Genomic DNA, 27136 nt, shown 5'->3' on the forward strand with positions numbered 1-27136 from the left:
GATGGAATAAGTAGGGGAAATAGGATATCATCCTGCTTGTGAGAATATCTTTCTCTTTTTCTCTCTTTTTTCATAACAAGTGGTCTCGAGGGATCTCCTTATTAGCAACGCTTGCTATACCAACGAAATCTATGAAGCCTAATACTTGGTGACTTTTAACTTCGCTCTTTTCCCCTTCATATATCTTAACGTTTACTTTACGTGCTCGTTCATTCGTAAATTATTTCTTTTTCCGTTGAACCTCTACAAGGTTTTAACGAATTATATGACTGTTGTGTGTGTGTGTGTGTGTGTGCTTAAGTCGATCGCTTTTCAAAAAGATAATGATCAATGTACCGTTTCACCATTTTTTCTTTCCTGTAATCTTTGTCACCAAATCGATGATTTGTTGGGGAAATAAAAAAAAAATAAAGAAAAGGAAAAAAATAGGAAAAGAATTGTCCTCCGTTAGTTTCATAATCACCGATAAGTTTAGTTTTCAAATTGGCAAAGATAATGCGAAATCATAAAACTTTCATGCATGATAAAGGACTGCCTTGACATTCGGTTATCACGAGGAAATGTTTTCGTTATTCAAAACTACCATTAGGGAAGATAATACAAGCCATTTCCTCTTTCGAAACGCAAAATTCGCGCGCGCGTGCAGTGTATATAAAAGTTATAAATAATATTAAATAATATTTATGCCATTTAAAAAAACAATAATATATCTTCTTCTTCTTCTTCTTCTTCTTCTTCTCTCTTCCACAATAATATATGTATATTTAAATTTATTATTAATGTGTTGACGTAATTATATTTGTATAGAAACAACGATTATATTGAAAATCTTCATTTTGATTTAAACAAACATTTTTCTTAAATCTTACAATTAGATTCTTTTTCGTTAATTAAAATTTTTCGTTAATTAAAATAAAATAAAAAATAATAATAGCACGAGTAGAGCGTTAGAATGATATTTGTTCCATTAAATTGTCACTTCACCCTCATTTACCGACCCTTTGCATCATACCCCTTCATTATCGATTTCTAACTGGGGTGACAAAAACAAGGAATGACTGCAGTAACAGCTCGTTCACATTCCAGGAAATTCACATCTATCCTACTAGATGTGAAGACAGTTTTATGTCTGCAAATTTCAGTAAATTTGGATTGCTAATAATATTCATTGTAAAATAAATAATATAATTTATAGCATATATAATTAGTCGAAACGATATTACATTTATTAACTAATTTTCTATTTGTATAATTAAATTATTTAGGTATATAATATAAATGAATGTTGAGAAAAATGAGTGGAAATCAATGAATTTAATGAAATAATTGAATATTAATTTATAGCCCAAATTTATTAAGGATAAAAGTATAATTCATTGCAGACTGATCAATGAATATTTTCCTTTATCAATTAAATTTCCCCACCCTTTCTTTGACAAAAATCTACAAGTTTCGAATGAAATCTAAGTGAAATAATCGAACAAAAAGTAGTGAATTTAGTTACGAGCATGATAATGCTCGTCATCATACTATGTCAATTAAAATTTTCACAGTAAATTAATTGTCAAATAAAAATCAATTGGGGAAATAAGAGTTCATAAGAGTATAGAAGAAGTATTATTTAAATAAAGAAAAGTTATCAGCCTTACGACAACGACGTAATGCGTTTATTCGACCAGTCATTTTGATGGGCAATAGACATGGGTACCGTGACCATTCGACTTGGTGATCCAACAAACCCGGCACCTCTCTTTCTCTCTTCGCGTTAAACGATTATTTTTGTTGACGTCGTAAATCCTTTTAAATGCGACACTCGAAGCTCCGTCGATATGTATCCGGGCTATGTCATGTACTACTTATTACATGTTTCTATTATCCTTTCATCTTGATATCTCACTTACATTCATTTCTCAATAATCTTTTCTAATATGACATCTATGACAATCATAATAATTGAAGGCTCATTGATTCGATCAAAATCAAATAGAAATTATTTATTAGAAGAAATGATGTTATAAGGATAATAAAAACAACAACAACATATCAATTAAATTATTACATGAAATCAAATTAAAATTATTGACGTGTATTCGATTTATCCAATGAAAAAGAATTATCTTTTTTCTTTTTTACAAGGTACATTTTTGTGAAAATCCCTAATCCCTCTCGATTATATCTCGAACAGAGAAATAGACGTCAGAGATTTTGCGTATGCGGGACTACAGAGACGGGCAATATCGAGTATTACGAGGGTACTTCGGAGAAGCTGAGAGCAACGTAAATTCAGCGTACCATAGAAACCTGACAGCGTTTTAAGATCATCTTTCTCTCTCCCTCTTTCTCTCTCGTGCATCCTTTTGCCCCATAAGGATTAGGTAGACAATTTTAAGGCTGCTTTCAAGGTGACGGGCTACCTCACTCAGCACTTTGGTAAAAGAAGAAGAAGAAGAAGAGGAAAAAGAAGAAGAAGAAGAAGAAATAAAAAAGAAAGAAGGAGTAACGAACGGAGAAGAACGGATGCGGAGCCTAAAGGAGGAAAAGAAGATGAAAAAAAAATCAAACTGAAACGGGTTGGAAATGAATCCACAAAAAAAAAGAAAAGAAAACAAGATAAAAAAGGAAGAAGAGGTTAAAGAAAGAAAGATAGAGAGAGAGAGGGAAACGAAGAAGCAGTAAAACCATGAGCAACCGGCTGCCAAGAAGATCCCGCGTGCAGATAATTGTGTAAGTGGAACCCGAACGCTTCGTCTTTCTCTTTTACCTTTGGCGAACCAACGACGACGTTGCTTTTCTCCTCGAGTGAAACACATCGATGAGCATTCCAGGGATACTACTCGATCGACGAAGGCAAATCAGAAAGAAGAATGGAAGTGAAAAGATGGCGAATTTTTTATCCTTTTAAACGCGAAATTATTTCTTTTATTTTTCAAACTTTTTAATCAATTATAAAATAATTTCTTAACTCCAAATAAAACGTATGTAATATCGTTCAATTCACTAATTAACAGAATTATGCTAATCTGTGTTATTTTATTCGTCAAAATAATTTTGAATGGGAAATATCAGGTTTGAAATAAATATGTTTTTTGTTAATACTTTCATATACTAATATTGGTACTTTTTATGAAGTAATTGCTAGTAAATTGAATCTAATTTGTGAAATGTAGTAAACGTTTACATTCTGTGAACGTAATAAATGAATAAGTAGTTAGTGACTTTTGACTAAACATGGATGATATGAGATATGTATTTGGTTTTAACGTGTAGTGAGTCATTGGAATATTCGTATTGACCCCTACTGTAAATTTGAAATAATTGATAATTACTTATGTAATGTAAACTTTTTAAATTCCTATCCACAGAAACTTATTTTAGGATTATTAAACTTACAAATTGATATCAATTTTATTTTCAATGAAACATTTGGTTCTTAAAGAGATATCATTTTACATAAATAATAAAACAATTGATCTCACAAGAGTATGTCAAGTTACAATAGAATATATTCGAATATATATCCGAATCGTTTGATTTGAAACATCCTACGCGCTTAGATTTTCTAAAAAAAAAAAAAAAAATAGCGAGGAAGAGAGATGAGACGAAGATTAAAATAATAAATCAAAATCGAGTTAGTTGGTTGATGGACATTTGTTTCTCGGTTCGATCATCGTGATTGATGATCTCGCTAGTTATTAAAATACGTGAGATCCGGTGATACGTTGTTTTATGTCAAGATAGAAACCGTTTGAAATATACATATACGTATGTAACTATATATATGTGAGTATTGTAAAGGTATCGTAAGAGTGTGTGGAACTGCATGCAGCGACGGTAGCATTTATGGGCATCGCCAGCGTGAATATTTATGCGTAGACCATTATCGTCTACATAATACCATCACGGTACCACGGTACCAAGAAGGAATACACAAAGAAGCAAGCCAACACGTACATGCGTACGTAAGTTCTTCGAACGACTCTCGTAATCACGGGTGACGGCTGTTCAAGGCCACAAACGGGATAAGTATAGAGTCTAAAAGACAATTGGAACGTTTCGACCATGGTCGACCATGTTTCTGTACACTCCTCAATCTATATTGTTCGCAAACCTTTCTTCGACTCTACCTTCATGTATCCTCCTTAAGCCGTCGTCATTAAAATTAAGAAAAAATAATTCAAGAGTAGTATACTACTTTATGTTTTTTATAACTTTGCTACGCCATAATACTTAATCACTTATAACAACAAGAAAGAACAATACAACATTCATTGTTTATTTTTTAATAGTTAAATAAAAGATTTTTTTTTGGTAATTAGCGATATAAATATTGATCAATTACTATAATTATTTTAAACATAGTCTAACTGTAATGTAAATATATAAAAATTCTTTTATTGACTAATTTTTATTTGGACAAAACATTGATTTTTTGAAGATATTAAATATTAACCAGTTAGAAATCAAAAGTTAACACTAAATTAATCACAAATTATGTGATATCTCATTTTGAAAAAAGAAGTAAAAAATAAACTTAGACCACTTTCTAAATAAACGGTCCTATATAATATCGACTATAAAAATTCCTATAGCAATATATGAAAATGTGAAATCATTCTAGTGGAACCATAAAGGATAAAGATAGATGAGTAAGAAAGACGATTGGTGGTTAACCCAAAGGTAGAGTCTCTCGATCTCTCTACGCGGCCATCTTTTGGTCGAGCATCAGACATTTGCATTCGATCGTTCTTTCTTTCCGCCATCGAGATAGGATCTTAAGTTGAACGGGTATGATGGTGTTGGCTACTCGAAGGCTCTCCCAAGGAGAGATATGAAACGCCCATGGTGCCCAAGATGCGAGGAGTCCCCACATGGTTAAGCCAGTGTACGCTATAAGGCCAAGATCCTAAATCACATTTGGCTCTGGTAATGGGATTGCTTGGAAAGCCTAAACCCCCGGAGGAATGAAATCCCTCTGATAGTAAATCTACCTTCGTCCTATCTCTTTCTTTTTCTTTCTCTTTCTCTCTCTCTCTCTCTCTACCAATCCTCTTCAGCTTCCACGTCCTCCTCTTTCACCTCCTCATCCTCATACTCTTCCTCCTCGTATCCCTCTTTCTCCTCCTTCATCTTCCTCTTCGTCTTCCATCTCTGCGATGAAATACTTCGTCGGGTGGTCGGTCGGTGGTTCACCATTTTAGTCCTGCATTCCATGCTCGCGGGAATGGAATACTGCGGAGAGATTAGCTTTATATTTCGGCTCTACAAAAGGTCCGACACCAGTCTTGATGCCAGTTCAACCTCGACATCTCCTCCTGCGTGCCGAATGGATTAGATATATATATATATATATATTATATATGTATATAATGTATGTATACGTATGTTCTTGTTTTTTATTATTTCTTTAAAATGACAGATAGAAGTTATAGTTATACGACGAATTTTTCTCGTAGCTAAGAAAAAAATAAGATGGTTGCTATGGCATGATCGAACTAATGCAAAAAGTCATTTGTAGGTTCTATAGTTCTATGTGTATGTATTGTAAGTCATATATTTATGTGTGTGTATCTACTTTATTAACTCTCTAAGATAGAAGATACTTAAACTTATGATAATTTTTCTATCTTAAGTTTCTTTTAGTAGTTATACAACTTAACTCACACACACACACACACACAAATACATTGCGTAAACATTTGTATATATGTTTACATATGATGTAGACAAACAATTGACAGACTAGAAAAATATTTCTTTTTTCCGAAATAAAGGAAATAAAAGAAGAACTACGTCTTCTCTTACGTCTTACAAAAAGTCTTTTAAATCTGGACTATGGACCATAAAACCCTTTTGGTGAAGTCTATGGAGAAATCGGGATGCGATGAATTTAGGGTAGCGGGTCAGTTTTCCGGCTTTTTTTTTTATTTACTTCTTCTTTTTCTTTCAAACACGGAAGAGACGAATCGTGGAAAACATCAAAGCTAAAAAAGTGAAACTGTAAAGAATCAAGAATAATATAAGTTTCCCGTATTTTTCTTTGAATCCTTGAACATCCTTTTCTATTCATTTTTATAGTCGAGAGGGTAATAAAAATAATTATATCTAGTGAAATTTGTTCGGTTTCGTTCTTTTTCTTTCTTCTTTTTAGCATCTTTTTATTATAATTAAATTAAGTTATTTCAACTGCTATACCATGTGGGTGGCATGACAAGTTTTAAATCTTTTCCTTAAATTTTTTAAACAAAATATAAAACTAATTTTTATTATTCTATTTTCAATAAAAGCGAATTTGATCGTAAAATATTCTTCTTATGAGAAGCTCACAATTTTTTAACCCACCCACGTATTTGTTACACAATTTTGATTGATGACAAAATTAAGTTTTATTATTTCATTTTATCATAACATAGGTATTCTTGATTTCATTATAATGAAAATAATGTAAAAAAAATCTGTACTTTTACTTACCATCTAGCAAACGTCACGTATTTATTGAAAAAGTCTTTGAATATCCGAAAGAAAAACTATAAATCCTTTGAAGAGAAAACACAAAGCACATGGTTCTCGTCTTGGTGCTTGTGGCACCTCGTTTCGCGTGTTAATAAATAGCCATGCTATTACCCACAAGCTAATTCCTCGGACACTCTCTTCATTTAACAAAGCCAATTATGACAGGCATAAATGTAAGCACTTAATAGTCGTGTACACAAACGCACGCGTGAGGAATTCCTTTCTCCGAGCAATGCCAAAGATTCTGATCCACTTAAGTCATTTTTCATTTCAATTCTTTTTTTAGAAAACACATACATATCTTCCTACGGATTACTTTTATTTGCTTTAGATATGATGATATTTCGAATAAAAATTTATTTCAGATTTTATAGCAATAAACTACTCATATAACACGTGTGTGTGTGAGAGTATTTAGTTAAAATTAATATAATGTTTGTATTATATTTATATAAATATAAATGTTATTATATTAATACTATATGCATAATAAAAAATAATATTGACTAAAGATTCAAATAAATTCAATTTATCTAACAGTTATAGTTTTTAATTAAACCTTAATTAAACATAATTCAATGAAATATGAATAGATTAAATATATATATCATACGTGATAATATAATGCGTAATTTTAAAATACAACATCCTTATTAATTAACATAAGTTCATTTAAAAAACAAACAAAAAATGACAGAACAAGCATAACAATCAAAAGCTTTGAAATTTAGTTTTATCGTCAATAGTAATTATGAAAATGAGTAAACAATTTCTTACACAATCGAACCGTGAAAGAATATTGGTATTCATCGAAATTAGTTTTCTCAGTTTATTGTTAAACAAACGATACCACGGCAATGGATGACAAGAGAATAAATAAAAATAATATGAACGTAAAGAAAAGCTTGGCACTGAAATATGCACGCCCATTGTTCACATCGTATTGATATAATTTATCGAATAAAAATCGCGAATAACACATTAGATCGTAAAATAAGATATTGCATACATAATTAAATAAATAAATATTCAATTAATAGAAAAAAATATTTAATAATCCAAATGAATCCTCAACGACAAATCCCAATCGTTAAATGGAAAACCTCGAGATTAAAAAACAAAAAGAAAACTAAATGAATCAAAGAAGAGGATAGGAAAAAAAAAATAATTAGCCGACAATTTGCATAAAAAAATGGAAAAATATCGCGAGAGAAAAATATAAGAGCACGTGGCGCGTTTCGTAGTGCAGTTTCACGTCCTGCCTACGAAGAACTAATCTCAGATCGTGTCTTCGAAGGAAAAAAAAGAAGAAGAAGAACTCTTTTTAGCCATAATGCTCCGACGGCCGTCGCTACGAACTCGTCCGACAGTTTGTTCAATTCATTAGCAGGAAGCTCGAGCAAACATTAGCGGTACACCTTTCAAAGAACAAACCACCGACTTTCTTGACTTCATCGTGACTTTTAGAGAAACCTTCCAAGATGCTACAAAATACTTTTTCTTTCTTACTTTCTTCCTCCTTCCTTCTGTTTTTCTTTTTCTTCTCATCTCTATTTTTCTCCAATTTTATTTCCCTTTCGTAAAAAAACTCAGATTCGAGGATTCTATAGAGAAAAGATGAATCAAACGAAAGTTGACTTTGGTTCGTCTCATTGAAAATTATTTACAACAAAATCTTTTACGTTTTTACCATTTTCGTCAATTTGAAAATTAAAAATTCAATAACGATAATATTCAAATTCTTTTGATATTGATTTTTTTTTTTTAATTACCTTTTAAATTTAAATTAATGATTGTAACATTTAAATTAAATTTGCTATCTACTAAATTTTAACTTCAAATAAGAGAAATATTTCGTAATAAAAGTCAGCTTATCTTATTTTTTTTTAACACAATTCTCGTATTAAAAATGTTATCTACAATCTATGGAAATTTGTTAAATTTTAATAGGCATACCATGTTAGATAGTATCATATTTCTTGTATTTATTAACACGGAAAGTATCCAGCTGCATTCGTATCCTGCATGAGACAAGAATCGATTTCTGAACAGGGTTACTGTTTTGTGTCTTTCTAGTGTCACGAATTGGAACTACTTTCCCTCGGTAAAAAATATAATCGATAACGAAGAATTCTACTTTAATCGTTTTATTGGTAATACAGTTGTTTTCTTTATCGGTAAAATATTTATTTGCAAATATTCTTACTTCGAATGTAATTATAATAAAATTCAAGTCTAATTAATTATTTAATTGAATTGCACAAGAAAGAAGAAACAAAATTCTTAATGATTTATGTATAATAAATAAATTTTTATTTCTATTATTTTGTATTTGTCCGTGATCGGATAAATAGAACTCTATTGAATGTACAGTCGATAAATATTCGTCGGTATTACAGATAGTAGAACATTATTCAATTAATTTATGAATTATTAATATTCCTTAATCATTCTATTTCCCCAAAAAATACATCTACAGAATATTTGTTATTTAATTAATAATATTTATAGAAATATACAAAAGAAATGAATTCTAATTAATTCATACCCCCTACCATATCATTTACAACACGGACGATTAAAATTTGTTTATAAACTTTTCTATTTTTATTTTTTAATTACGTTACTTATATCGACAAAGAATTTGAGAAACAAAATGATTGCTTCTTGATTTTGTATCTTCAATGGTGCACGTTGTAGAAACTCATAAAAAGCTGCAGACTTTGGCGAATACTATGTTGCAGATTATTACTCTTGTCGTAAAGTTTTATGAACTGAAAATATCGAGCCTGGTTGAATATCATCCTGGAAGGTAAGTTTTTTTGTGGTTTTTAGGTACAACCACCACACAGGACTTTATGTCTACATTAAATAAAAACAATAATATATCCATTTGTTATATACGTAATAAATACCGCATATAATATCAATATAAAATAAATCATAAAATAATACAAATATGTATTAAAATAATCGTTTTATATCTTTATAAAACAAATTTATAAATATAGTTCAAATATTTACAAATTCTACAAAAAAAAAAAAAGAAAAACTAAGTCGAATTATTCGTAGAGTTTCGTTAAAATTTTATTTTGAATAAAAATAAATACAGAAAAATAAAAATTCAATAGATCGTAGAGATTCAAGTTGAAAAATAAATAATTACCATTAACATTTCACAATAGTTGACAATTCTTTTAATCTAAATAGAACATGCAATACGAAAAAGTAATAACACATATAACTTTATATTACCTAATAAGAGAACGATTAATACAAACGAGTACAACGTAAGACTACTTAAGATACCACCATATTTACATGTATTACACAATTCTTTCGATAATTCATGCATATAAAGAACGATCATGCGGGTAAAGCTACTAGAAACAATACAAAAATGAATTCGCTTAGCACAGTTTCAATTCTATTAGTAGCGTCGCTTTTTTCTTTGCTAAGTAAGTAATTTAATGTAACTTTCAACACTTTATATAGAATTTTTGATTTCTTTTAAAAGTTAAAAAATCGTAGTAAAATTTTTTTATGCAATTTAATGAATATAATAACATACATTATTATTATTATTAAAGAAAAAAAATTAACATTCGAATTTTAACTTTGATAAAAACAGTCAAAAACACGAACGGATTTAGCCTCGATCCAAGCAGTTTATGGTTGCTTTTTACACAAGCCATATCTAGTGGAAATCAATATTTGTTTAATTGGGTGCGAAATATTTTGTTTGGTTCTTCGAGTGGACAAAACGATACGAACGTAGTTACTTCTACCGAAATGTCTATGGAAATTGGTAAGAATTTTATTTAATATTTTTATCAAATAACTCTATTAATCACTTTTCTCAAAACTTTAATTCTTTTATCAAGATAAAACTTAAGAAAATATTCAACTAATAAAAACGATTTAGAAGAAAAAACATATACTATATATAATTGTCTTGTTTTTTTGTTTTTTTTTTAGATTAGTCCAGTAATTCGTAACGACATGACGTTATTCTACACAAACAATAATATTTCGTATGAAGATGCAAAGATAAAATATTATATAATTATGATCATGCAATAAATATTATTCCAAAAAATATAAATATATATATATATATACGTCTGAAATATAAAAAATATTTTATTACGTTAATCGTGAAGTTTAAAAAACGAAATTCTTGTTCGTCGTTTAAAAGATACGTTTTTGTAGTCGTCGTATTAAAATAGATAGAAAAATGTAGGAGCATTGAATGCACGTAAAATACAAGTGCAATAAAGCTATAAATCTATCCGACGAAAACGTTTCGCGAAAACTCACGTTTTGTGAGATATTACCTGACCGATAGCTTTTAAATGGAAACGTGTGTGTATCTATGTGCGAAGAGCTCAGTTGGTTGGTCAAAACCGATCTAGTTTTATTACTTTTTTAACTTCTTTGAAAAAAAAAACCCGTCTATGTATACGGATTTCGATGGTAAAACGAACAGTCCAAAGCAAATCGTGCTATCCAACGCAAGTCTTCGATATATATTTTACAGATTTTTCGTTACAAATATTATATTTTTGGGGAAAAACACAAAGTATAATAAAAATCAAGAATAACAAGTGCGTGAAAATTGTTCGTGAGATGTAATCGTGCTATCTACGTGATTTTATATTTAAAATATTAAAAGATTTATACAGGTACGAACAGTCTTCACGTTGATAGGTTGAAAGATTTTGAATCTAACATACAAAACATTCTTTTTATCGGTCAAATTCACTCTTATTTAAAAAAAAAAAATAATAATAATAACATTAAATAAAAGTTTACTTTTTCTTGAGATTCAAGTATTTTTCAACCAATCCTGATTAATTACCTACATTAATATTATTATAATTTGTTTATTGTGATACACTCACTTTGCACAATTTCACCGCTAACTGTAACTAATGAACAATAGAAATAATATCTGCCTAATCGAAGATATAAAAATCACAATAGTTAGTTCGATTTTGATTATTCCACAATTGCACGAATTTGCAATATTACACGAATCATATTGCAAAATTTTTTTTTTTTTTTATGAATTATTTATATGTCAATGAAGAATATGGAAGTAACGCCATTTTGGAGCATCCCTTTTCACCGCGTAAACTTCCCTCGAATTATTCGATCCACTCTTCAAGTAACATCCCCTATGCGCACGAACAACATGGTTGCCTTACGTATCTATGGCAACACCCTAAAGTACTCGACAATGTTCGTTTCGTTAAAGTATTCGAGGGAGAGAAAGGGACGTGTGTTACAGGGGTTGATACGCCTCGCCCCATACATTCTCTCTTCGCGCCATAAGTATCGTAAATTCTTCGGCTATGGCTAACGCGATAAAAGATGAGTAACGAAGTATACTTTTGTAGTTCTTTATTTTTTTTTTTTTTTTTTATGATTATTATTATTCAGATTTTTTCATTTGTTTTTATTAAAAATTTTGTGCTTCTTATTATAAGAATAAATGATGAATACAATAACGATTTATTTATAATATTTCTTTAATTAAATAGTATTTAATAAAAAAATAAAATGTTTAGATGAAATCTTATTGTAAGAAGATAGAAGAGATATTTTTTTAAATCATTTTAGAAGTTACTTTTCTTATTATATTCATCTAATATTATATAGCAATACAAATCTTTAATCTCTAATCTAATAATCTAATAATAAAATACAAATCTTATTTCTAAAATAACATTGCTAATAATTAGTTACATTTATACTTTCCTTTGATATGAAAAAAAAAAAAAATATATATATATATAAAATAAAAAGGTTACATTAAACGTGGGTAGATTAAAAAGTTTTGAGCCTAACACAGAAAGAATTTTGTTTCATAGTCGAACTAATTTTTATTTGTTGGCATAGTCTCTAAACTTTTATAAAATTGAATTCAACATTTTTCAATCCACCACCAACTTTTGGATATACTTTTTAACCGTATTATTGAATTTTTGGATTCGTGTATTTTTTCTTCACCTTTAAATTATTTCAGTAAAGTAAGTAAAAATCTACTAAAGTTGAATGTACGAAAATGAAGAATACATTTTTCTAACTTGACGTCATAAGACGTAACGCGACAATAATTTAGGAATATCGTTGGTAAAATAAGCATGAACGATGCGTCATGCCTTTTTTTTAGATTTAAGGACGCATATAAAAGATCTAAATGTGAAACGTTAAGACTTAGAAGCCCTTCGACAAAGTGGCGATGTTCTGTATAGGCAATCTTGAAAGGAAGGAACATTTAAATACTGCTGACTTGTCATCACCATAATAAAACCACTAAATCACCAATAAACTTCTCATTTATTGACGAATCTATGTTCGATAACGATACTTTTTGCGATTTGGTAGCAATCTGCCATTAAACACGTTTGAATTGTTCATCAATTTTTAAGAACATGTTACAGAAAAGAAATCTCAACAAGTAGAAGAAATTAATGATCTGTTGTATATGGGTGTATTCATTAAAATAATTTCAAATAAACAAAAATGAAATTAGTTTATTTGAAATCTTGTTTTCAAAAAAATCGTGTTTAGAAAATTCTGTAAAGAACGCGTGTAAATATACTGAAATATATCTCCAGTTATTTATCAATAAATAACATTTTTTTCGTATTCATTATTTTCCGTAATTTTCAAGTTGTTTCCTTAACCGAACAACTTATTTCTCCTTCGTTTAATTTGTTTCTAACAATCGGACTGTGATGATCGTGCAAGAGTAGTAACTGAATATTATAAACAACGATTTCCAAACAATCATCAACCAGACAGAAAGATAAAACAGGAGATAGATAAGGTAGGTAATACAGAAATTAATTATGTGTGTGTATGGTTTCTTTCATAATTATTATAAGTCTTTAGATTTCGAATTTTCAAAGCACGATTTTCTCTAAAACTCCTATTCATCTTAAATTTAATATATTATTTTATATAATAACCAAAAGTAAAAAAGAAATGTTGTCTAATAAATTGGAATAAAAATGTATATTAGATAGATCGTAATAAAAAATGTTGTTTTTTTTTTTAAATAGTTAGAATTAGAATATTATTATATTTACAACTAAATTTATTTATGTTACATTCTAATATTACTTCAGCAAATAACCAACAATAAAAAAACATTTTTTATCTAATATTATATCGTAACGTGGACGTAGAAGACATCGAAAGAAAGATAGCGGCTAGATGGTAACTCGTAAAACAGCTTATTAAATCGCACAAGGAGAATAAGGGAATGGCATGTAAGCCAATAAGAAGGAAGTTCTTGTTGGGAAGGCTTCTACCGGAGAAGCTGTATTTCGTAGAGGGAACATAAAACTAAGAATGAACCAATGGCGATGTGTTTCGAGGGTTACAAGAGGGTGGTTGAAGGAGGGTTGCAGAAAATGTAGTATCTCCCTTTTCCGATCCCTTGCGCTCGTTTCTTCAGTAATGGCAAATATTCCGTAGCCGATATTATGCTTCCGCACGGCTTCCATCAAACGTTAAATTCTCTTAAATTAATCTCGTAAAGAAAAAAAAAAAAAGAACCATAAAAAAATAGAAGGTAGACGAACGAAAAAAATTGCTTCTGTATATTCGATGCTATGCTATGATAAACGATTCGAGTTAAAATTTATTACTATTTCTTCATGTCGAGCATTTCATTGCAAATTGGTACTTCTACGTTTTAAAATATGATAGGTGAGTACATATTTAGTTGTATCTAATTTTTATTTATATTTTTAAGATGATAACGATCACGTTTTATGAATCCTTACAATCATAACTTCAATTTGCTAAAGATGAACTCTGTACGTGTTTATTTTATTTTATAAATTACGAAATATATGAGTCACTCAAAAACCAATGCGGTTAAGTTCATTTTTCGATATTTTCTGATTTTTGTTAATTTTAATGGAATACATAATATTCTTTTTAGTTATTTAAGAATTTATTCGTTGCTTTTTTTTCTATCTGTTTCAGCCGCTAAAAGTTGAAAATTATACATTTTTTCAAATGTTGCCCATTGTTCCAATTAATACTTACGTTTTTATTTGTAGATCCTGTATATAGCTTGCTTTATTGCATAGTCTACCCTTTGAAAAAAGAATTTATGTGCATACTTTTCTAATCAAATTAAGAAACTAAAAATTTGTTAAACAAATATATAACAAAACATAAATTTTTTTTTAATTTTTCTTTTCAGAACTCGCATTAGCTTCTGAACGATTCATATCAAGTCAGATCAAACGAATAATTTCTACTTCAACATTTTGTTTCTTTTATTTTTTTTTTTTTTTAGTTTTTTATTATTATTCTCTTTCAAAAATGATAAATAAAATCGTCGTATTAACACAAATGGAATAAAAAAAGAATTAGCTACTATGATATCAGTTTCAAAAAAATGTTTATTTGATTGATCATTCCCCAGGAAATATTAAATTCATAATTATTGCATATCGAGGTACATACGCAGTAGTACAGACGGCCTATCATTTAATGATTGCATATCGATATATCAAAAGTTATGAATGAGTTTGGTCATGACTCGAAATGCGACTAAATCGATATGATACCGATTATTTGATTTGAAAGGACTAATCAAATTCGAGAGTATATGTAATAGCCCATTTGTGGCTATTAACTCCGTTTGAATTCATTTTGCCCGATTCTCATATGCCATTTGGATTTGATAGAAAAAAAATTTGATGATAGTAGGTAGATATTTCCAAAACCTTTCTACGTGCTGCTGTACGTCTATGTCATTATTTTATTTAGACGTTTCTCCGTACACGATTCTCAAAATACCAAAAATTATTTATCATTAGCATTTTGACGATGAAACACGCATGGTATTTTTTTAATTTAGTCTTTGTTTTCTGTCTATTTTTTCCCCGTCATTTTTTTCGATCTTTTTTTTTTTTTTTGATGTTTCTATTTTCTATTTTCTATTTTCTCTTTTTCTTTCTCTTTTTTTTTTGTTCATTTCCACCAAAAATCATCCTTTACACTTCGATCGACATAGTTTATTAATACAATAACGTGTGTTCCATTTTTTGTTGTTTTATTTTTTGTAAGTATAGCTAAGGTAAACGAGTTATAAATCTATATATCACAACCAAATTACTGTACAATTCGGAATGTTAGAAATCATGGAAAAAGTTCCTCTCTTTCCGTTTTTTTTTTTTTTTCATTTTATCTTATTTTATTTTATTTTACTTTATTGTTTTTATGTAGTTTTATTTTGGTTATTTTTTTTATTAGTTTTTTTTGTTCTCTGTAGGCATAATTATACGAAATATTTGCTCAGAAATTTGTATTATTTTTTGTTAAGGCCGACTTCAAAGTAAACGTTATATCATCTGGTTGCAGTATTTGTTTAGAATGCATAAAAAAGCATATGGTCCCATTGAACAAAATATCAACGTTACTCTTGGATATCTTCGAAAAGGACCTTGTGAAAAATTTCAGTTTACTTATCTTACGTCAAACCTGGAAACGACACACAAAATTCGTACGAAATGTTTCTTTCGAGTATGAAGGACAAAAAAAAGGAAAAAAAAAACAACACCAAATAAACAAAACTTTACATTAAAGATACAAACGAGCAATTGTATATTTCTATATGTATTATGTATATATTATATATATATATATATATATATATTTTTTTTAATGATTATCTCTCGAATAAATTTAATAAATATATTTAGCCACTTATACGATGGACGGTTCTTCTCTTTTTATTTTTATTTTTATTTTGTTATTTTTTTACTTCTTTTATTTTTATTTCTTTTTTTCTTTTTTAATTTTTTTATTGACCAAAGTTTAGGCACATATGTTTCTGGTAGTCTACTTAAAATTTAAGTTATACTTAAGGTTTTGATCTACGTGGAATTAATATTACGGTCGTTTAGAACAGAAGGATGTGAATAAGACGTTCGATATTTATTTATGAAAATATTTAATTCTCAATTTGTATTTGAATACAAATTATTGATGAGAAGTAAGCCTTAAGTTTTACTTAAACTTTAAATAGATTAAGTGCTTTCTATATTGGATGTTTAGCATATCTTAAATATTAAGTCAAGATGATAAAAGATTTCAGTGATATTACATATTCTATCATTATCTTCGGCATTATTTTAAACTATTTTCATAAGATCGGCTTATGAGCCAAAATAACTTATATATAAATAACGAATGTGTCATTTTATATATGCAATTTTTAAGAATGCAATTGTAACATATATGAATATGAATGAAGATAAGTTAATCAATCAATTTCTCTTTCTCTCATACGCTCTCTCTCTCTCTCTCTTTCTCTCTCGCATACACTCTTTCTCTCTTTCTCTCTTTCTTTCTTTATTTCCTTTCTTTCTTTCCTTTCTCTCTTTCCTTTCTTTCTTTAACTTTCACTCGCTTACTTGCTATCTCTAAAAATCATTTCTGACGAACATATAAATCTACAGAATAAAATTGTATGTTCTTAAACAGAAATATAGATTCAATTTATGACAGTTGGATAGTATAGGTAACAATTGGCAAACTTATGTTTGTATTTTAATACTCTTTTATAGATGATCTTGTGTGCGAAGGTTTGTACACGTTTATGTCTTTTGGAAATGAAGATTATCGAAAACCCATTTCTGGTAATATTACTCCTAGAGACATCCGCTTCAGTATAAAATCGCTTTAGGTCGAAGCCTCAGTCCGATTCATTGCTTTAAAGACGGTTTATATCGTCATCGCTTTTATATATCTTGACTATAGTATTTATAACAGGTTCTTACCTCATAGGATCTTTGAAATAATCCGATGGTACTTGGAATAACTCTGGATCAACGTCGTCACGAAAGGAAAACTCTTGAAACGTTATTTTAGCCGTAACAGTAGGTAAAATAGGTATATCGATTTTCACAGGAAAACCAGGAGGCAATTTCATTAGAACAAATTGTCTTAATTTGTTAAAATGTTTAAATGGTGCTACAACTTCCAGAACATTCAGTAGCATGTCTACAGTCAGTGGAAAATCTGGACTCATAGCGACAGTTGCTTTGAAGGGCTTACTACTTTCTTTATAAACCATATTCCTTCCTAAAAGAGGACATTGTCCAGGAGGTGCAAGTATATATTCTTCCCACGTAATATTTGACTCTGGAGGTGGATTTAACGATGCTCTTCTCATAGGAGGCTAAAATAATTTTAGAACATTAAGAACATTATTTATTTTATATCATGACAAGAGAATAAAATCTAAATTATTTACTTCGTCGTTTGCAAACCCTTGTGAATTTCCTTTAGTAAGGGATTCCATAATAGCTTTGTTCTTTTGCAAGTCTTCTTCGCTCAAATGTTCTCGCCTCTTTCTACTTTCTAATACCATACCATTAATTTGATAAAAATCAGCTGTAAAAGGTCCTACCATTTCCTAGAAAAAGTATTTCGTTATTATTTACATGCGACTTATATTTCCATGTTTTTAATTAAAACGATCGTTTATTATTATTACTCTTAAATACCCTTTTATCTTCTCTAAAAATCCATCCAGTTTGAGCTCTTGTAAAAGTTATACCTTTAGTCGACATTTGAGTAGCCATTATATCACTAGACATAAGGATGTCAACTTCATTTTCAATTTCAATCTCTGTCTCCTAAAAATAATAATATTGACATAGATTTTTAAAAAATTATATAAATGTATTAAAATAAAATTAAAACATACCTCATATCTCAAACGCTGATAAAGTTTAGCCTTATTGTCAAGGATAGTCAAAGATTTACCAGGTTTTTTATCTCCATTAAAAATAAACGATATGTCACCTCTTTCCCATCTCATATCATTAAAGTCTACAAGAGTAGTATCCATTCTAATTGACGCTCCACTTTTATATATCCTACATATATCTGATGGTAATACTCTTGATAGTAGAGGCACTGAAAGAGAGAATTCATTTATTATTATAGATTTAATAACAGCTCTTGAATAATATTGAAAATATTGAATTATTTGCAGTAACATAACATGTAAAGAATATGTTGTTGTTATACCCCAACTTTGAAAGTCCCACTTTAACTCCATATAAAAATCACCCATTTTATGTAAAGCAGCAATTAAGCTTGGCCTTCTTTCCTCCATTTGTTCTCTTGCTTGTTGTTTTAATTTTCTTACTAAAGATGATACTGTAAGAAAGTACTATTACTTAGTTTGATATTAATAATATTGAATATAAAAAAGGTTTATATTTAAAAAACTCACTAGTTTGCCTGTCTCCATAACTAATAGCTTCTGCTAACGGACTCCATCCGGCTAAATTTTTAACCTTGACAGGTGCACCATGGGCGAGTAATAACAGAACACATTCTGTAACATCATTTATTCTTTGTGCATTCTACTTGAAAAGTAGTCTTATATTCATCTATTTGATATAGCCGATATTAATGACAAATTTCTCATCGCATTACCTTTTCTTCCTAACATCACAGCTAAGTGTAGAGGTGTATTTCCTAAAAGATATAATATACTTTATTTAAAACTTACTTATACTTACACGTACATGTACTCAAATTTAGATCATTAAATACTATTTTATATGCATATATACAGAATGCGTAAACTTTCAGATTCAAAATAGTAATGAAATTATTGAAACTAACCTTGTTTATCTTTTTGGCTGAGATTGTGGGTTCTGATTAATGAACTCAAAGTTTTAATGTCCCCTTGAAAGATACATTTGTGAAGTGGATACTGTTCACTTTCTGTGTTGTCAGCCATCGTAGCTTGTGTCTAAGATGATATTATACATTAGCGTTGAGATAATATTTTTTATATTAAGTTTTGTTTTTTTAAAAAGATGATTGAAACGTAACTTTAAGGCAAATCATATTATCCAAAACCATAAATTAGTAGATATTATTTTGAAGGTTTTACAAAGGTAGCCTTCATGACTTATAAGCGAACACAGTTGGAATATATAGATACTTCTTTGTTATCTGTCATTTGCCAAATCTTTTTTTACATTATGTATTATTTTTAGTCCTTATTTAGATAACATATACATATTGTAGTTTTCTCAATGACGCATCCTTTTCTGTGATTGACTCGGATTTAACCCCAATGGCAGAACATATTGTTTAATCAAAATGTTAATAAACACATTAGTGCTTACCTTAATTAAGACTCAGCCTATTACAGAAACTAATGTATCAGTATAGTGTGCAATATACATATTTCATAAAATATCACTTAAATTCAATTGATTAATAATGATTTCTTATTATTGAATTTACATTTAATTTAGTTATCATGGTGTTATTATTACTATTATAACCAATAATAAAATGCACGTTTTCTTGGTATCATGTATTACGCAAAAGAATTGTCAATCATAGAGCTGCTAAGATAAGTATGAAGCATCATGAAATTGCTAATTTATCTTGACTAGGCCTATATTTTGGCTCTTTGAGTAATATATTTTTCTTAGTTAATTCTTCTGTTTATATTTATACAAAACATCACAAAATATGATGGTAAACCAAACACGTCGGTGTAAAATTGATATAGAAACGGCCGCTAATTACATCGATTTACTTTCTATATCGATTCTTCCACTTGTTCGATTAGTCGATTATTTTTTCATTATACGATACTTCGAGTATCGATTTAATATGCATCACGACCCAATCGATATAATCAGTACGCATATACATATATTTAAATTATGGTGGGTAGAGGTAAGGTGTAACATCTTTTATGGGAGAAAATGTGAAAAAGTGTCCAGCGTTTTCTATAAATAACAGTTCAAAAACCTTCCAGAATGGCGCTGATGAAAATAGAAGTGTGGTATGAATGTAGCAATTGTAAACAAATTGAAGTATGCCGAGTTATGTAATAATGTAGTAAATATAACCTTAAAGAATTATTATGAGAAAACGTGTAGCTAGAGTAATTTTATTTCGTGAACTGTGAATAGTACGTTTATTGATTTCTTATCATTTAATTTTATGAAAAAGTATGTCAATAACAAAACAGTTATGGGTAAAATTTGTGTTCCTTGTTTATTTCTTAATCCTACTCTAATAATATTTGGCGCTTCCTTTAAAATTGACACTCTGCGACTTGTGGCGCCACCTTATTGCATACATTTCGACGGACAATTTTCATATACAGAGATGGTACTCCTTACCTCTACCCTCCATAATTTAAATACATAATTAAATATTGTCGTAAATAATACCCGATCTACGCATTTAAATATATATATTCTAAGTAAATTAGCAAATTTTAACTTATATACTTATAGATTCATGAAAATACTTTTCTATAGAGAATTATCTAAATATTTAATCTTCTTATTAACTATAACCTTTGTAACAAGAAATCAATATAAAAACTAAATTAATATAATTGTTATTTTTAATTTTCAAATTGTTAATATTCATATTAAATAATTTTTAGAAGAAATGTTCTTTTCTTTTATTTCATGATAGAAACTTTTTTAAATATACATACATACCTAATTTTTAATTGTATACTTTTCATTATCTTTCGTATCGAAAAAAAATAGTTTGAATTAAGTTCTAAATAATTTCGCCAGAGACCGCTAGTATAACGATAATACGCGTTGAAATTTCACGCTTCAGTTACATTTGCTACGTATGTATTATATTTATACAAAATCTTATTTCTGTTTAAAGCTATTTTAATATATTATTATATCGTTAATCAGATAAATTATCAATATTATGTGGCATCTGTTTTGCCTTGTTGTTTTTCTGTTTTTCCTTTTCAAATGGTTTAAATAATTTTTCGCTGTCTCCCTCTTGCTTCATTTTTCTATAGAAAAATACATATATATTTAAATGATTACATAATATATTTACAATGAAATAATTTTAAATAAATATATAAAACTAATCACATATTGCATATTTACCTGTACTTTGTTCTACGTGAACGCACTTTGATTATGTAAAAAATAATATATCCTATTAATATTAATAGAGTTCCCATTAAACCTAGCATGATTGCCAATAAGACAATATTTAATTGAGACCAATAGTCATCGTCTTCTAACATTTCAATTGGATTGATTGTTAAAGGAAAACTGTTAATAAATTTTTAAATGTATGTAAATTTTACCCCTTAACCTGTGCTATACTGTTCCATTCCCACACTCACACTTCGCTTCGCTTTGAAGCGCTCTGGTAAAACTAAGATTTTTACATGTTTAAAAATTTTTTTTTTTTTTGCTTCGAGACCAAGTGCATATTGTTTTTAGACATCTAAAGTACACTTTAAGCTAAAAACAAAAAATCGATTTTTTGAAAATTTTCGAGTTTGTTTGGGATTTTATTGCCCCCCCCCCCCCATAGTTATTATGTTTATTATATTATATTATATTATATTATTCTTAATCTCTGAATGGATTTTTTTCTTTCACTAAGATCGATAGCGGATTTAAACAGAAAAAAAAATAAATAAAATATAAAAAACTGAATAGGGCTAATTGTCTACATATTATGCGACATCATGCACTCTGGAACTATAGCTTGAGAAATAAACAACATGGTTTTTAAGCGACGTATAGTATACGTTATTGAACCAAAAATGATTTTGTTTGCCGGTTTAAAAAAAAAAATTGTTCCTTAAGGGGTTAAACAACTTTTTTAATCAACAGCTGAAATATAAATTATTTAATATTGTCTATTTTGATATCAAATATAACTAACGACGCCTCAGTTTCTTGTTCGCCTAATTTATCAAATGGTTGATCCATAATTCTGGCCATATCCATTCCGAGCTGTTTAAATGTAGATTTTCCTAGCCAATCAGCTAAATCATCACGACCCAATGCTCGGAGTCGATGAACCAAAGCTTCGTGACTTTGACCAAGACCTTCGGCTGGTGAACTATTCCAATGAATAAGATGTCTTATACACGGAATTTCCTCATCTATTGTACGTTCTGTCGAAATAATTTGTCTGTATTTTTACTTTTATTTCATTATATTCTATATTTCTATAATAACATTGTTTTTAACAACATTAAATTATCCTTATATTTCTTAGCTTTACATTTTTATCTAAATTATATTTTTATTGTATTAAAAATTCTTGGCTCGTTATTAATTGTATAAATGTAATTTAGTACAACACGTGCAACATTTTTTTTTTTTAAACAAATACAAACATTGCGTTAGTAAAAAGATAACATTTAATTATCGAAGAATTCGTTTATAAAAATTTTAAAGATATCATTATACTTTCATATTAATGTTAATATATTTTTTACCTGCTGCCGCCAAACTCATTGGCAATTCATAAGACGTATAATGAAGAGCAGCAATAAGACGCCGACATTCGAATGGATCTAAACGTGCAGCAATATATTCTAATTGATTCAAATTAACATCAATCGTGCAGAAAGTAACATATGGTAATACAAAAGATACAAATAAGTACACAATTAAATTAAAAATTGAGGTTTTCATTGATTGATTATAATTATGTATGCCTTAAATTACTAACAAAAAGTGAATGTTTATCGAAAGCGAATCTTGTTTTAAAGATCGTCAGGTTTATAAATCAATGCCACTCAGTTTGGTCTCTTATATAAAAATGTGTACAAGGTGATAAAAAATTAAGTCAATATCAATGTTCCACAAAACTTTTGTAAAAAATTACAAAAAAACTTATTGATATTCAATAGATTTTTAATTATTAATATTTATAATCGTGTGTTTACGAATTTATAAAAGAATTGTTTATACTTTTACGAAAGCATAGTTACATTCCAGTTTTCTTTGATTAAATTTCTAACTATTTTATTATCTTGTATTATTAATTTATAAATTTCATCAACTATTAGTAATTATCTAACAATTATACATTAATTGATAAGGATTTTAAATAATTTTCTCCCTTATAAATTGTTGAAATAGTAAAATCAACAGCTAATTTTTATTATCGTTTGTGTTTCTTTCGAGTTTTCTTTTTTTTTTTTTAAAACATTTGCAACATGTAGTTGATGATGGTTTTGCTTGTACGCTGGACGTTGTTGTCATAACATGTTGCGGGGCAGAATAAGTTTCATCTTCAATTATTGGCTTGGTTTCTGTTTTCTGTAGCTTTTTTAGACTCGTTGAACCTTTTTTCCATTCTCCTTTACCTTTTTCAAGATCCACTGGCAATAATCCTCTAGTTAATATGAAATTCCAATATAAAATATATATATATTTGTAAAATTCAATCTGTTTGATATATATATTTTCTTATATCATAAATTTTAATATATATTTGTTAGATAAATTTAAATAAAAATTTTTATTTTATTACTTTTACCTATCTTTTGTCTTTTTTCCTACTAGCCTATGCACTAAAGCCATTAACTTGTTTCTTAAATACAATGTACAACAACAAGTTAGAATTATCACTACGATGACGATAATACCAACAGTTTGAAGTGACATTCTATAAGAAGAAATTCCTAAAAAAAAACAAATTTTCATTTGTCAAATTTCCATATAAAAAAAAACTTATGTACCCTTACCTTCTTGCAATTGTGTTTTATTTAAAAATGGAACAAATTTATCTAAATCCATCCTGTTTTCTCTTTTAAAATCTTTATTACTCTTATTTTTTGGATTAGTTGTAATATTTTCGCCGTAATAATCTCTATATGTAAAAATGTAATATTATGACAATTATATAGTATTCCGAATCCTTATTAATTTAAAATAAAAATAAAATTATTTATATAATTATATCGATTGATGTCAAGAATCATGTGATACCATTAAGAAATTAATAAGTAATATATACAACCATCCCGAGTATATTATATAGTATACTTTTATGATTTTACGTTATAATATTTTTTCATTTTATAAATAAATTTATTTCACACACACCGAGTCGACGATTTTTTAATAGCTTTGCTGGATGTTGACGAAAAGAAGATTTCGGTGCTGTTTAATTGTAATAAATTATTTAATTTTGCTTGCAAATTTTTGTACTTTTTTAATTCATTCATTTTGAATAAAGAAACAAAATCTTGCCGATCTTCTCCATCTAAAGGATCTAAAAAAATATTATTGATAATTTATATGATTATTTTATTTCAAACAAATGTGATAGAATAATTTATAAATAATATTAACTTACTCTCAATTATTTATTTTAATTGAATTAGTCAAATACTGTAACAATTCTTTTTTTTAATATTTATTTTAATTTACTAACTTAACCTTTCCTTTTAGCGTTAAATATATGAATATTTTAACAATTTATTCTCACAGATGTGTTTGAGTATATACATATAGTATATATATATATATTTACTAATTAGTAACATTACCAATGAAAAAATTTAAATTACGTATCGATACCATTCGCAATTCCAAAATTATTGGATGTCAAAATATTCATTAAATGTGAAGATATTACCTATCGAATTTTTATTTATTTTTTTTTTTTCGTAATAATAAAGGGATAATGCTCGATGGTAAAAAAATTTTGACCTTTTTAAATATTTTTCAATAATGCGATTTGTACGTAACATTTATGTTGTAATAATTATTTTCATAACAGTAAGTTACTTATTGATTTTTTATTTATACTTAGGCATCTATTAAATAATTTTTTGTCTCCATCCTTTTTCTAAATTAATTTTTATAATATAACATAGGTTATATGATTTTTTACATTATTAAATGCAAAAATTGAGTAAAATAAAATGCATTTATAATAAATAAATGAAAAAAAAACTATATATATTTTATTATTTTTATTATTATTTATTAATAATACATATAATATTTTATTAGAAATATGGTTTATTCAATGCAATGGTGGAGGAGGAAAATTTCAATCAAAAGGAACTTGAATATTTATCGTTGAGACTAAATCCTTTGGAATGTCTTCAATTAATAAAAATAATGAGATCTTCGATGAAATACATTCCTAATATACAGACAACAAGGATCGTACGAGAATATTCTTACAACGATGGAATCACTAATCAGGATTGTTTAATCGGACTTGAAAATTGGAACCATAATTACCTAGGTGCTAATATGGTAAAACAGAGTTCATATAACATTGAGGTCTTTTCTTTCAGTAACCGTATGTCAATTATTTCATTTATTAAAATATACCAGTGCTTAAAAAATCATATTTTGAAAATTCATACTGTTGTTAAAAAAAAATAGCAGTTAATAATGTATGTATGTTACAAAAAAAAAGTAGAAGAAAACTCTAATATTCGAGAGACGATGGATCTAACTTTGAGAATGTTAGGAAGGCCTGATCTAGCAAAATATATAACAAAAAGTAGAAATATCAAATCTTTCAATGCTATCGTCAAAGGACAACCTCATTTAATTTCAAAACGAAATTCACATAAGGATGTTGGTAAGGAGAAAGAAAAGAATGGAAAAATGGAAGAGAATTGCACGAATGAAGTTCCTGAAAATCAACACAGCGTGTCTCCAATCGATGAAGAAAACACATCGTATGTTAATTTAAATTGTATCGTTCATAGTTACACACACTTATCGTTTAATTATTTTTTCATACATATATTATCTCATAGTCAAGAAAAACAGGCCAATGAAATGAATGAAAATAAGCAAGTAATTGATACGAACGGAAGTTCAACAAATATGCGATGGTTGAATCTTTTGCTTCTTCTTGGTTTTTTTTTCGTTGTTACATGCATTATATTACTTTGCATAACTCGGAAATGGAAACGTGCAAAATTGATGAATGGAAGATCGATGTAATTATTAAAATAATTTAAATTCTTAACACACACAATGATGTCAGGTATGAAGTGAAAATGAAGATATGATATATTTGTAAATTTTTTTTGTTTAATTCAGTCATCTTGAAGAAAAAGGAAGATCAAATGTTTGTACATGCAATTGCTCGGATGTGGATATTGAAAGTGGATCATTAGATCATTATTCTCCGAAATATCACAGAGGTCAGAGAAATGATCAAGACAAATCTCGAATACTTTTAAAGAAAAAAAAGAAAGAAAAATTGAAAGACAGGAATTATTTTGATTCAAGTATTAAGAAAAATTCGAAAGCTAAGGAAAAAAGGAAAAAACATAAAAGTAAAAGAAAATCAGTAAAAATGAAAGATTTCGACGAAGGAAAAGTAAACGAAATTAAATTTTTAATATGATTGCATAGCTCCCGTATGTTCATTTGTTACATTAAATTTTTTATTTATTTAATATTTTTTCATTTTATTTCCAGTTGGATCGAAAAAAAATTCGTTCGAGTACAGTGCGTGATTATAAGAATTATCCAATTTGCGATTGTTGCAAATGTACGGCTGATTACAAATAACAATATGTTCAAAATATAATGTTTAAAAGTTAAACGCGCAAGCAAAAATCAAAAGGCACTTTTTAGAAAATGGATAATGAATTGTAAATGTTGAATTATTGCATGACACAGATAACTAAACGTGGTGGCATTTAATATATTTCAAATATCGAATAAATTTCAAAGGAAAGATTATTAGCATTTTAAATAAATTATATATGCATTCATAAGTATATAGTATTATATTTCTTTAATGTATGAAA

The 27136-nt window shown here is 28.2% G+C and overlaps 2 protein-coding genes across 5 annotated transcripts; one reads left to right on the forward strand and one right to left on the reverse strand.

Moving 5' to 3' along the window:
- Nucleotides 1–14924: 14924 nt before the first annotated feature.
- On the reverse strand, nucleotides 14925–20124 carry LOC107068212 (ankyrin repeat domain-containing protein 13C). Of its 4 annotated transcripts, none has more exons than XM_089173432.1 (11): nucleotides 19704–20124; nucleotides 19405–19625; nucleotides 19192–19321; nucleotides 19000–19041; nucleotides 18794–18898; nucleotides 18586–18717; nucleotides 18260–18471; nucleotides 18057–18188; nucleotides 17804–17965; nucleotides 17328–17728; nucleotides 14925–16026 (listed from the first exon to the last, which is right to left on the reverse strand). In XM_089173432.1, the coding sequence occupies exons 2-11, from the start codon at nucleotides 19432–19434 to the stop codon at nucleotides 16011–16013; spliced, it is 1362 nt and encodes a 453-aa protein (XP_089029558.1). In that variant the 5' UTR covers nucleotides 19435–19625; nucleotides 19704–20124; the 3' UTR covers nucleotides 14925–16010. The 4 variants fall into 4 exon arrangements, with proteins under 4 accessions (XP_089029558.1, XP_015179894.1, XP_015179905.1 ...); XM_015324408.2 differs by lacking the exon at nucleotides 14925–16026 and adding an exon at nucleotides 16033–17258; XM_015324419.2 differs by lacking the exons at nucleotides 14925–16026; nucleotides 19405–19625 and adding an exon at nucleotides 16033–17258.
- A 5250-nt stretch (nucleotides 20125–25374) lies between these two features.
- On the forward strand, nucleotides 25375–27055 carry LOC149032234 (uncharacterized). The gene is made up of 5 exons (XM_089173436.1): nucleotides 25375–25602; nucleotides 25780–26047; nucleotides 26129–26314; nucleotides 26418–26700; nucleotides 26802–27055. The coding sequence occupies exons 1-5, from the start codon at nucleotides 25383–25385 to the stop codon at nucleotides 26892–26894; spliced, it is 1050 nt and encodes a 349-aa protein (XP_089029562.1). The 5' UTR covers nucleotides 25375–25382; the 3' UTR covers nucleotides 26895–27055.
- The last annotated feature ends 81 nt before the right edge of the window (nucleotides 27056–27136 follow it).

This window comes from Polistes dominula, unplaced genomic scaffold, assembly GCF_049000335.1.
Source record: "Polistes dominula isolate Pdom_NZ unplaced genomic scaffold, Pdom_raw_medaka contig_33, whole genome shotgun sequence".
In the NCBI taxonomy this organism is placed as follows: Eukaryota; Metazoa; Arthropoda; class Insecta; order Hymenoptera; family Vespidae; genus Polistes; species Polistes dominula.

Excerpts from the sequence above, each read along its gene's own strand:
- LOC107068212 (XM_089173432.1), bottom strand. The coding sequence starts at position 19,434 with ATGGTTTTGGATAATATGATTTGCCTTAAA. Across the intron at positions 18,899-18,999 it reads TGTGATGTTAGGAAGAAAAG|AATGTGTTCTGTTATTACTC; the intron begins GTAATGCGATGA and ends ATGATGTTACAG. Across the intron at positions 17,966-18,056 it reads TTTTTAGAGAAGATAAAAGG|GAAATGGTAGGACCTTTTAC; the intron begins GTATTTAAGAGT and ends TACTTTTTCTAG.
- LOC149032234 (XM_089173436.1), top strand. The coding sequence starts at position 25,383 with ATGGTGGAGGAGGAAAATTTCAATCAAAAGGAACTTGAATATTTATCG. Across the intron at positions 25,603-25,779 it reads TTGGAACCATAATTACCTAG|TAGAAGAAAACTCTAATATT; the intron begins GTGCTAATATGG and ends ACAAAAAAAAAG. Across the intron at positions 26,315-26,417 it reads TTGATGAATGGAAGATCGAT|TCATCTTGAAGAAAAAGGAA; the intron begins GTAATTATTAAA and ends TGTTTAATTCAG.